At 40.9% G+C, this 12,568-nt stretch overlaps 1 protein-coding gene across 1 annotated transcript in view; it reads right to left on the minus strand.

The window, feature by feature from the left end:
* The window catches only part of vps9d1 (VPS9 domain containing 1), a 28,268-nt gene extending 16,141 nt beyond the window's left edge, over positions 1–12,127 (minus strand). Inside the window, exons 1-9 of the mRNA XM_080876382.1 lie at positions 11,970–12,127; positions 9,981–10,053; positions 7,976–8,173; positions 7,640–7,811; positions 7,317–7,428; positions 3,242–3,304; positions 1,956–2,008; positions 1,200–1,287; positions 744–826 (exon numbers count right to left, since the gene is read on the minus strand). Of these exons, the coding sequence (XP_080732508.1) occupies positions 744–826; positions 1,200–1,287; positions 1,956–2,008; positions 3,242–3,304; positions 7,317–7,428; positions 7,640–7,811; positions 7,976–8,173; positions 9,981–10,053; positions 11,970–12,062 (935 nt within the window). The 5' untranslated portion in view covers positions 12,063–12,127. The remainder of the gene's footprint in view (positions 1–743; positions 827–1,199; positions 1,288–1,955; positions 2,009–3,241; positions 3,305–7,316; positions 7,429–7,639; positions 7,812–7,975; positions 8,174–9,980; positions 10,054–11,969) is intronic.
* Between the last annotated feature and the right edge of the window lie 441 nt (positions 12,128–12,568).

The raw sequence follows: 12,568 nt of genomic DNA on the forward strand, positions 1-12,568 counted from the left end.
CACTTGTCTTAAAATGGATTAGAGCTGAGTGTTTCTTCATTAAAGGCATGCAGCTCTCTTCAGACTGCATTCGTTCTAAACTCTGACAAACGTGTTTGCTTTGTCATCGCGCGGTGCTGTGTGTGTACACGCATATGAGCTCCTCTACCAGAAGTCCAAACTACTCTCAGTGAAACAAGTACATGCAGGATTAGGACTGCCTAATTCTGTAGCACAGTTAAACCATCTGAAGCAAATACACAACCGTTTATGCATATTCTATAAAATCTGTGCTGTATATGATTTATTATTGTGTTTAACTTTACTGTAAATTTGATAATAATAAGTGAAACTTTTATTAACTACATGTCAAACCAAAGGACAAAGAGAAAGTCAAATCAATCCTCGAATTCAGCTCAATTTCTCTGGTGTTGTTGAAGTCGTGGCAGACAGTTTTTTGCCTTTATGCATATTTCCCTATTCGTTACTTTAGTTTCGGCTTACTGCCTGGTTTCGTCTCTTTGCAATTCTCCAGACACTCAAGCCAAACTACCCTTCTGATTGACAAAACACCACTTAAACACCCCAATACTTGAATAAAACCCAGAAAGGACAATCCTGAGCAGTCACAACATTTGAATGCTTTGACTGTGTCTTGTTGTGTTAAAAAAAAAAAAAAAAAAAAAAAAAAAAGCACAAATAAATAGCACAGGTATTTCTCCACACAAGAAAAATAAACCGTTTTCCACCTTGTTGTCAGTTACCTGAGCAGGTAGGAGACCAGATTTGACACTAACGAGACATCAGGAGTCTTCTTCATTTTGGCTTTCCACTGTTTGGGCCAATCCTAAAGAGGCCAAAACAAAAACGTCATAAACACATATATAAAGGTCTATTAAGTGATTAGTCATTAATTAACCAACATAAAACTCAATACTTGAGAACTTGTGAAAGAAAACAGAGGGGACTGCTGAAACGTGGGCTGCCTGTAACTTGCTGTGCATCGACACTGCATCAGTAGAAAAACAACAACATGCAACTGTGTGAGATTTGGAACAAACTAAGATACTTTGCTGGAAACTGGAGATTTGAAGAGGAAATAAATATGTAGGTCCAGAGTTTGCCATCTTGTTTACTGTACTTGAATTATTTGCTGCTATGCAAAGTCTTCTAATCTTCATTTACACCTGCCAACACTTTTTAATAGCATTTAAACTTACATGGTCCTGTTCATATTCCAGAACATTGGTGTAGAGAATACGCTGCTCTCGCTCCTCTGGAGTCATTGCCCCAGACGCTGCAAATCTCCTGGAATGACGAACGCACACACAGGAGAGGTTACTGAAATTGTATGCCTGCCAGTGATCGCTAATTTTGGAAGCAGATCCCCTTGTTGAGGTTCCAACAGCCACTATGTTTTTGTCCTGACTGCAAAACCCCAGCAAGAAACCTGCAATCTCTGGTTTATTATGCAGTAGGTTATTTACACAGTTTATAAACACTGTAATTTGGTCAATAAATGCTATAAATAACAGCACAGAAGTTATACTTAATACAGGATCACTGTCATGTCTGGTTAACCAAATGTGCAAATAGAAGAAGGAATTAATTACATGCAGGTGTGAAGAAAAGAAATGAGAAATATTATGGAAACCTATTTATAGCTACAGAGTTCAATCTGTGCATTAAAAAAAATAAGTTATTTACAGAACTTTTAAAAAATAATTTTCAAAAGTGTGTCCAGTTTTCCTGACATCTGTGATTTATTGCAGGGACTTTATACTTCTGTATGAAATTCACAGTGCAAACCTATCGGTCATCATATAACACCTCCCTAGAAATATAACTTCCTGTCCCAGCTTGCATCAGGCATGAGCACAAAGAGGAGTGCACAGCTCTTATACATTTACATTTAAGGTGACCAAAACAAAGATGCTTTAGTTTAATTCACTGTGTTAATGAAAAGCTCACTGTACCTGTTGGCCTCTTCCTGCAGCCTCAGTCTTCTGTCCTCCATCTTCCGCTGTAGCTAATGTCAACATTAAGGAAATCTCCAAACCATTGCGTGGATAAGACGTGAGTATATCCTGGGAAATCTTATAAAGTTCATTAAAGCTTTAGAGAGTTATACTACTCACATGTTGCCACTAATGTCCAAACCAATGGATTTTTCTTTGATAAGAAGCTTGTAACAACTTTTTAGTATTACAAGTATAAACTTAATCAGCAATCAGTAACTGATTAAAAGCTTCAGTCATTTTTCAAGCAAATGTAAAAGAGCTTTACAAAAAGCTGTACGACCTACAGATCAGCTGATGAAACACAGGTGAGCTGCATTATCAGTGTCACCACGTTTTACATTTGTACGACCGTTTAACCAGAGAGATTTCCAACACACTGGGAAGTCTCATTTGAGTAATATGGATCAAAAATCTGTTGGTTTTTAGTCTGAATGTAAAATGCACATCTTTGCATTTTCTGCTGTAGCAACAGGTCAACTTTACAAGTCATTTAAAAGCAGCTGGTTACTCAGAACTTTCAATAAACTTTGTCAAAGCATATTTAATATCTAACAATAATAACAACAACGATTGTGGGTCAGCATCACTGACTGAGGAAAGTGAACTTCACTGGGAAAGTGAAGCCACTACACTCCACCAGCCTCCACTGACAAAAAACACTCAAATCACCTTACACAACACAGAGTTTGGCTCAGCAAGTTAGTTTGCTATTGTGTGATTTTGGTGTTTTGCAGTGTTAGTGTGGATCCAAACTATCCACAGCACTGAAGCCACACCGTGGCTGGAATCTAAAAGTACTGTTTATGCCAGTGGAGTGGGTGATTCTGCAAAGAGTGATTTCTTTCTTAGTGTGTTGTTTCCACAACTAACTCTGCAATTTAAACAAGGCGATCCAAAAAGGACCGCTTAACTCAGAGAGCATAAAATTTAGGATACATCAAACAACAAAAGCAAAGCTTATTCAGCTAAAGGATGAACGTAAAAAAAAAAGCAAAAATCAACATTCCTAAATCAGAAATCCGAAGTTTAATGTCCTTTTCCGCTTTAACCATTCTCTCTTCTCCTGGCCCAATTCCCAGCAATGCACCACCTACTTCATTGGCATTTGAACATAATGCAAGCATCAAGGCGGGGATTGTTGCTCAAAATTAATACACATCTTTGTTTTTTTGCATTTGGATTGCTACAAACCTTAAAGCCCCATGCAGTAAATCCAACTGTTTACCATATTCAAAGGATACAGCATCCTGCCTGGCTTTGGCTATGATGAGGTTCTCCATCATCTGCCGCTGGAGAGAGAGTGTCTGAATGGGGAAAATGGAGAGAAGGCTATTTACTTATTACTTTACTTCACTGTATGCATCTGTTCAATAAAATGAGATCTAATCTTGGACTCTACTAAAAAAGCTTAACATAAATCAAAGTTCAAAATATTCCCCTGGGCCTTAATGCGGCCTTTCCTCTATTTGAGAAAAAAAAATGATAGCAACCATTGATGAATCTTTCTGTAAATAAAACAACCGCGACTCACACATACCTTAAACTCAGATTTCTAAGTACTAGAAAAATAAAGGTTTTTCCTGCATCGACTCAGAAATGTGGAGGCACATATGGGCCAACAGGGGACAAAATCCACACCAGAAATGTCAATGACACTGCCAACCACCACTTAAAAAACTACAGGATGCATCATCCAAGTTCCACACAACATGAAAGTAAAGTATTTGTTGGTGATACCAACACAAACTAGTTCCCTCCACTCCAAGTGTGCAGCCACAAAACTCTTACTTTACTTTACAACTATATCATGTTGTGGTTCTGTATTAAAAGGATATCTCCTGGTTTACATGTTTTGTAATAGCAGTTACATTAAAAACTATTTAAGACGCCCCACGTAGTTTTAATACCATTCTGTAAATAAACGTTAAATATACTGGGAATCCCTGATGTGCAATTTAAAGTGCAAACCTTGAAAATACTTCACCTTTTTCCATAAACCACAGAGCATTTTCAGTTTATTTATATTGACTTAATTATTATACTGTGTATTTTAAAACACAATGCCCTAATTATTTGCCACGGTAGTGTCATTAAAAGCTTGTGGGGGGGACGCGTCAGTGGCGTTAATTGGCTAACAAAATTAGCCATTATGACTTTACCTTTACAAACGCCTTCAGTTTCCTCCAGAAAACACGAGGCTCCGCAGACTGTCGAAACATATTCCGCACCTAACTGACAAGTTAACGTTACTTTAAAAACCTACAGCTCAAAATAAAAAAGATCTCTACAGAAAAAGAAGTGTTAGCCTACAACCGAGCCAATTAAGAAAATAGCGAGCTAACCAGATGTAAGCTAAACTTGGCGGCATTTTGCTTACCATTATATATTATATATTTTTAATGTAGCGAGTTTCCCACTAAAATTATAAAAAACGACGAGAGAAAGTTCTGCTTTGTAGCTCACACGTTACCCGGCTAAAATAAAACGCTCTCAGGTAGCCTGCTCCCTCCGCCCGTCACACTCACCATTAACAGCAGCGGAACCGCGAACCGGAAGACCAGAATACAAAATAAAAGCACAGGTAGCGCGCTTTAATCCACCAGAGTTTCCATTATTTTTGATTACCATCGCAGAAAATGATTCAGTACTTAAACTGAGGTCAAAGTTTGTGACATTAAATACATATTAAATACAACTATTAGGCGAATAACAGAAGAAACTGAGGATATTTTATTCTAAATCAATAGCACTTAATCAATGTTTACCACATCTCTGTAGTAGAATTGCATTATTTGCATTTGTATGATAAATGTCCCTAGATCTTAGATTAATATAAACCACTTGTAGATGTCAGTATCCACAAACCAGGTGGTGCAGCACAGAGAGGCTTTGATTAAGTATCTACACCCCTATGTAATTCATATTTCTATTTACCAACTTATTTGAAGCATTAACTTTAATTTCAATGGTCACCAAAATGTAAAAACTATTGGTAGTAATACATCCACCTGTACATTCACCCACCAGCTGGTGAAAACTTCTGTCTGCAAGGGGCAGCCAATCAGAAGAAAGCCTTAAAAAGAAATGAGCTAAATCTAAGTTTTAGACAAAACAAATGAGAATAACAGGTCCTTTTAAAGAAGATTCAAAGTGCATGAGACTAATGTCTACCAGGCAGTCAAAGAAAGTTTAATTTACAAATGCAAAGGCAGAAAAACATTTTACTGACAGGGTGAGCGACCACAGTCAGGGAAAAAGTGTGTCAAATTTCTGTTTAGGCTGAGCAGAGACAAAAAAGAAAGAGCAATCACATAAACACTGTTTTCCCACAACCGTTCCCACACTCACTAATACACGTCATTTAAGGATTTACATTTTGGCTGCTGCCTGAGCTTTTGTTTGGAGCTGATGAAATACATGATGTAATGGAGCATTATGAATGTGAAGAGTAATGCTGGGAAAACAATGAGATGGTGAGTGAGTCTGGCATTGCGATGAAACTTGACTCGGCTAGCTGCGTTTAGTTCGCATAACCGAAATAAACACTATTTTTGTGCAACATTAAACTTTTATTTTGATAAATTCTTTCTTTGCCTCATTTACAGGTAACAAAATCAAATCAAACACAAACGTAAAATGTGAATATGTGTGTTCTTATCTTTAAATTACCTTTGAATGTACATTCACAGCATGCTCATATGTTAATGTTAAATACTTAAAAAGCACCACTCTAATGCTGCTTGCCATCAGCTCTGACCTGTTCTTTGGCATGCTCCTCACATCTCTGTTAGGGTGCAGCACCCTGCTGAAGAGCCCATTGCTGATGAGGGCGTTACATTAAGGTGGAGGAGTTTAGTAAGCGGGAATATATTGAAGTAGCATCAACATGAAGGTGAATTTCTGAGATTTACACTGAGCCCTGTACTGCCTCCTCAGGCCTGCCTTCTTCTGGTTCATTATGGAAACTTTGGCTCTTCTCTCATTGATGCACACTATAGACAAGTGTGAGCAATGCACTTACCAAGAGCTAATCCATCTAAAACACGCCCAGCCTGATACTGGTGACAGTGACAAAGATGTCAGGAAAGACGGACCAATCCTGCGCACTGAATATGTCACCTGCACCGTCCGTCAAGCATAGGCCATCTTTTCAGTAGGAGAGGAAACACTCAGAACCACAAAGTGAAACTAATTAGAATAAAAACCGTTTGTCTTTCTTTGTCTTCCCTTTTATCAAAATATAATCTTCACTGTTACTATGAGGAAGTGACTGGGTAAATATGCTAGCATAAAATGAAGGTTTTACAGTTTAAAAGGTTATATTAAGATTGATATAAAAGTGATTAAAATTCTATTTATTTTTAACTTTGTTGAAGTTGAAAGTTGAAGCACATTTATGAATCGCCTCCTGTTTTAACAACACCTTGTATAAGTTCTGGGACTGAAGGTTTCAATATGTGAAATATAGAAGTCCGCATGAAAGTGTAAAACCTGTATATGTTCCTCAGCATCAACAGTATCTTCACATAATCGCGACACTGCCATCAACCAGAGCTTAATAAAAACCCAACAACAACAGAATTTTACATGTTTTTAGATATCGTCACAGGCTGGGCTCTGGCCTCCCTCTCACACTTCAGTTAAAACTTTACTGTTGCCCAAATTTGAAGTGTTTTCAATAAACTTTACCTACCAATTTTTAGACCCTTTTCCAAAAAAAGCCCCCCTTTGTTTCATTTGTGCCACACACATGCAAATTGAGTGTGCTGTGGTCATTTAGTGACAGGGAACAACAAACTTCAGCGAGTACGGGAGACAGAAAGTAGCAATCAGAGCGTGACCATTATCATTAAGTTATGTCTATGATAACTCTGTCAGATGACATCACGGCAGCCTCGTGGCTTTAGAGGGGGAAAAAAGATTAAGTGTGATTGAATATCCAGGCAAATCGGACCAAATATGTATACACATGCTGCAAAACTGGAAGGAATAATATCAATAATTGAATCCCTTCTTTCAGGTGAAACTCTAAAAACCAGTGGGATGTTTGGACCGACTCTTCCTCAGGAAGTTTGTCCTCTGGCTAAGAAAAATCATCTACCTGTTATATTCCACATGCAAAATAAAGGTGCAAACAAAAAATACTGTTAAACAAATTTTTATATATCACTAAAATAAAAAAATGTAACATTTTTGGAAATCGTTTTAACAGAAGTTGTCACGTCTTTACATTTTTAAATAAACTTGTGCTCAAACAAGGACAACAAAGTAGCGTATGTGACAACAGACTGAGACGAGTTCATTTCCCAAACTTACCAAAGATGTCTTCTGGTAGGCTTGACCAGGTGTGAGTCTCGCCAGGCGAGCTTCGTAATTAGCTTTCAGCTTCTGGTTCAAACGTGAGGCTTCTTCGATGGGTGTCAGCTCCCTGCAGCGCACAAACGCATAAACAAACAATACATGACTCACGGCGCGCGTCAATTTAGATAACAAATCGACTGCAACACGTTTGCTGTTTCACTTGAAAACACTGTGCTTTTACAGGAATCCAGAGCAACTACTAAGTCTGTTCTTCTTTGTTTGTCCAGCTTCTATCACTGGAGCAATATTTCCTCTCCTTGATGAAAACCAGTCTTTACTTTTTGCCCGTGTCCTGCGACGCTTCTGCTTGTAGTTTGTGGAAGACTTCGGGAGGCAGGAAAGGTGAGGGCTCCTCGGCTTCGTCTGACAACAGCCTGCTGCGACCGCTCACTCTGGGACTCGAGGATTTATGGTCTGTGGCCACAGGAGCACCACCCACAGGTACTGTGACTGCAGTCAAACAGAGACCAAGAGCTCAGGCTAAAGACACAATGAGATGACGTAACACTGTGCAGCAGGTGACATCTCACTTGTGACTCCTGGCTCCAACTTAGCAGTGACTGACCAGTGTGTTTACAGAAGAGATGCTTCTGATTGGAGGAGAACGTACTCACCAGTGTCTGCAGTGTGAGAGGCAGGGACGACCGCAGTCTGATGGGGCTCTGGTAGGCCAGGTGAACCCGAAGAGAAAGCAGAAGCTGACAGGTCGGGGGGCTCGGTGCTCTTCCCTACAAATGACTTGGCTCGCTCCAGACACTGCTCAGCTAGGGTCAACATCCGAGCCACTTCCACTGACACCATCTCCTTTTCCACTGAGGCCAGAAAGACACATATCACGCCATGAGATGGGATTAATCTCTCTACTATACACAGGTCATCACATGGCATGAGAAAGCTGATTGAATTTCACAAATGGTTGATTAGTTCAAGCCTTGATCGGAATGATTAACAGTGTTGGAACAAGAGGATTACTGAGTAGCAACCCTTGATTGGTCCGGGTCACAAATCCATCGAGTCCAACACGCTCACATTCAGGTGGTACCCTTATGGCTTGCAGATAACACTGCTTTTTGATTGATCAAAGCAGCCACACAAACAGGTCATGGTGCCATGATTGCTGGTACACTGAGGCTACATCCGCACGTACACGGGTGTTTTTGAAAACGGAGATTTTCCATTTTCTTTCTTTTTAAAAATCCCGTCCACACGTGCAGTTTGGAAAAATATCTCCGTTCACATGTAAACGCCAAAAACGCAGTCAAACGTTGTCAAGAACGTGCCAAATCCTAGCCGTGCAGAAATGTTGGCCAGTCTAGAAGCCTGGGAGGGAAAGAGTAAACAGGGTTTTATGCAAACCTTCAGGACAAAAGCTTTGTGTTTTTCTGGAAAGGCAGCTAATTTTGTGTTACTTTTCAAGTACCTTCATCATTTCAAATGTTAATAACCAGAAACAGGATTTCGGCTGGTGTAGACTCACAACTTGGGAATGAACTAAATGCATACAGCATGCATAAATTTTAATTACATTTTTTGTTAATTTATTCAAAACTGACGACGCCTCTGCCTTTCTGAATGGATGGACAGTAACTGCATGTGTAAGCGTGTAAAAACTGCACACAGAGTAACAGCAACAGTTTTTTGTCTCATTGTAGAAATTCATCTCATGTAAACAATAACATGGCGCACAGCGTCACGTCAAACAAGGTGCACACCTTTGAGCTTGCGTGAGTAAATCTCCGTTTTCTGCGTCCACATGTAAACACAAAAACAGAGTTTTTTGAGAATCTCTACCCTGGCAGGAGTTTTTAAAAATCTCCGTTTTCAGTGATCGAAAACGCCGTTTTCATGTGGACGTAGCCTGAGATGATGAACAGATGAGCCTATCTGCCTCATAAAAACAATCAGCTTTAAACCCACAGATGTTAAACCGAGTAGAGCTTTGGTAACTGTGGCGGCCACAGGATATGATTTACCAACAGACTCCATATAAAAGATTCAATTATTGGCCATTTTCATGTTGTACATTTTTGGGCTGTAGCCCTATAAGTCCCCTATTAAATCTGGACTATCGCACAGCGATGAAACTGCTCGGATGTATCCATGAATAACAAATGCTGAAACATTTTTGTTCCATTTTTGAGCATCAAAGATGTAGTACCTTTAAGAAACATTAATGCAGTTACATTTCATACTCTGAATGAGCTGCCACTTTCACATGTTGTGCACCTTATGAGTCCACTGCTATACAAACATTTTAAAGAGTTCTGAAGTGCGGGACTGCGGGAATTCTTTGATAATAACAAACAGCACTGATTTTTGGATCAGGAAGTGAGCAATGCTTTTTCCTGCTCTGAAGTTGTGGGCCTGACTCACTCGAGGAAGCACTGCTCCAGGAACTTTCGGTACGTCTGTATTGTCAGAGGTTGCTTCTCGTAAGGTATTAAAGGAACAGAGGAAACGGTCAGGAGGGTAGTTCTGCTTGTAAACTGGTTCATGTTCCGTGTTCAGTGTCTGCTTTAACAAGCACTGGACTGTTCGCACACTAACAGGTAAACTGAGCAGAGACCTTATACCATTATGCTCCTTCATCATCAGTCACACATTTCCTTCAGCTCTTACTCTGTGAAACAGCTTCCTCCAAAAGTGCATGTGATATGTAGTGGATGGTCCGGAGGTATTCACAGTAAGCTTCCTGCAGAGAGACCACAAACAGGCCATCAGTTGTTATAAGTACACAGGCTGCTGATAACCTCACACACTGGCATGCATCGCATTAACACATTAGTTGCAGTTTTTAGTCCCTCCAACTTTGATAAAGAAAGAGTTTTGTAACTCAGGAAAGCAGTTCAGCTTTGGACTGGTTACATGTGGTGCTGAGGATAATCTGTTTTTAGAGGAAACATAGTTGCACTTTAACCAGTACAAAGGATGCCCTGGGTCTAAATTCACACCTACTGTTTCTGTGCACCAGGACAGAGACAGACAGGTGACAGTGCCTACAGATTAGGTCACTGCCAGCTATGGTCAGGGGTCACCTCAACCCAACCAATCAAAACTTATAAACAACAGCGTTTATTTTGTTCTGCCAATAGAAAAATATATCACATGCACACAAACAGACTCCAAGGAACATATTAGATACTGCGCAGAGCCCTCAAACTCGCAGGCTTCCTGTAAAGGACCCAAGTTTGAGAACATCACCATAGAGGAAAATATATACGCTGATCAATCACAACTTTATAAACACCGACAGGTGAAGTGAATAATTATCTCTTCATCAAAGAACGTGTTAGTGGGTGGGATATATTACAGAGCAAGTGAACATTTCGTCCTTAAAGGTGACGTTAGAAGCAGGAAAAATGGGCAAATGTGAAGATTTGAGCGAAGGGCCAAATTGTGACCCAGAGCAGCTCTCTGATTTTTAAAATTTAAAAACAAATAAGCTGTTGTGGGGTGTTCCTGGTCTGCAGGGATCGGGGGGACAGTATCTATCAAAGTGGTCCAAGGAAGGAACAGCGACAGGGTGATGGGTGGCCAAGGCTCACTGATGCATGCGTGAGTGACAGCTGGCCTGTTCTGCTGGGAAACCTTGGATCCTGCCATCCACATGGATGTTACTTTGACAGGTACTGCCTACATGAGCACGGTTGCAGATCATGTAGACCAGGGATGGGGAATGCCAGGCCTCGAGGGCCGGTGTCCTGCAGGTTTTAGATGTGTCCTTGATCCAACACAGCTGATTCAAATGGCTAAATGACCTCCTCAACATGTCTTGAGGTTTTCCAGAGGCCTGGTAATGAACTAATCATTTGATTCAGGTGTGTTGACCCAGGGTGAGATCTAAAACCTGCAGGACACCGGCCCTTGAGGCCTGGAGTTGGACTCCCCTGCCCTACAGACTCTCTGATGGCTGGAGCTTCTTTCAGCAGGACAATGCGCCCTGTCACAAAGCAGAAACTGTTCAGCAATGATTTGGAGCAAAACAACGAGTTTAAAGTGTTGACTTGAGATGGGAGCATCTGTGGAATGTGAACAAACAAGGCTGATCCACGGAGGTCCCACCGAAGAGCTTACAGGACTTAAAAGATCTGTTGTAAACATCTTGGTGCAGACACCAGAGTGCAGACCAGCTTCAGGGTCTACTCGACGGGTCAGGGGGCCACACGCAGGTGGTCACAGTGTGATGGGAAAACGAAAAAGAAACCACAATCCACAGAAGAGTGTTTGTTTCCTCTGCATATTTTAGCTCGACGTGTTTTGAATAACATGAGTGAAAATGCCAGGTTTGTCTCTGTTTTTAGACGCAAATATTCTTTATTATAACGCATCGTAAACACTGGTGTTATGCGTGTACAATAAACTTGATGACAATGCAGCAAAAAGGCGCTTTCATAGGACAAAACACTGAGGTGAGTCTCGGGATGGCAGTGAATAAATATCATTATTAATTAAAGGTAGTTTTGCATGTATAGATTAACGAGCAGGTTAACGTTATGTGGCTAACCACTGACAGCCTCCGCCCCCTCCCTCTGTTTACATCCCCACCCGCCGCTTCCTGTCCGCTTCCCGCTGCTGTGTCCGTGCTGTCGGCCCCCGGGGCTCACTGACCTTGTGTCTGTTCCCTCCGTCCAGCTGTATTGCCACTTTGGCCATTTTCATGGCATTTTGTAGTGGTTTCGCTCCGCTGTCAACTTTAGCCATGGTTACCCTGGTGCCCCTTCTTCGTTTTACGTTGGTTCCGCCTCTTCTTCCTCGTTTTTACTGGGTAGGCCACACAGCGCCCTCTACCGCTTCAGACTGTTTAGGCACAGTTCAGTGTTAGTGTTATCTAGTGAGACCAGGACATAGTTCCTGGTGTTCAAGGCTATGCACGAATGTGTCCTTCTGCATCAGACAAACAGTCTGCAGAAGGACGCAGTTTTCTTCTTCTTCCGGCTCCCTTTAGGGGTCGCCACAGTGCATCATCTGCTTTCATCTCACCCCAGCATCCTCCTCTGTCACACCAGCCCTCTGCATGTTCACCTTCACTACTTCCATGAACCTTTTTCTAAGGTCTTCCTCTTTTCCTCCTGCCTCTCAGCTCCATCTTCATCATCGTTTGCCCAGTACTGGCCCAATTATTGTTGATGCTTGTAAGATGTAATACACCTCAGTGTAAAACACAGAGTTTTTATATTTTGGCTTATCTACACATTAAACTTCATTCT

This window comes from Rhamphochromis sp. 'chilingali', assembly GCF_963969265.1.
Source record: "Rhamphochromis sp. 'chilingali' genome assembly, chromosome: 2".
Lineage (NCBI taxonomy): Eukaryota > Metazoa > Chordata > Actinopteri > Cichliformes > Cichlidae > Rhamphochromis > Rhamphochromis sp. 'chilingali'.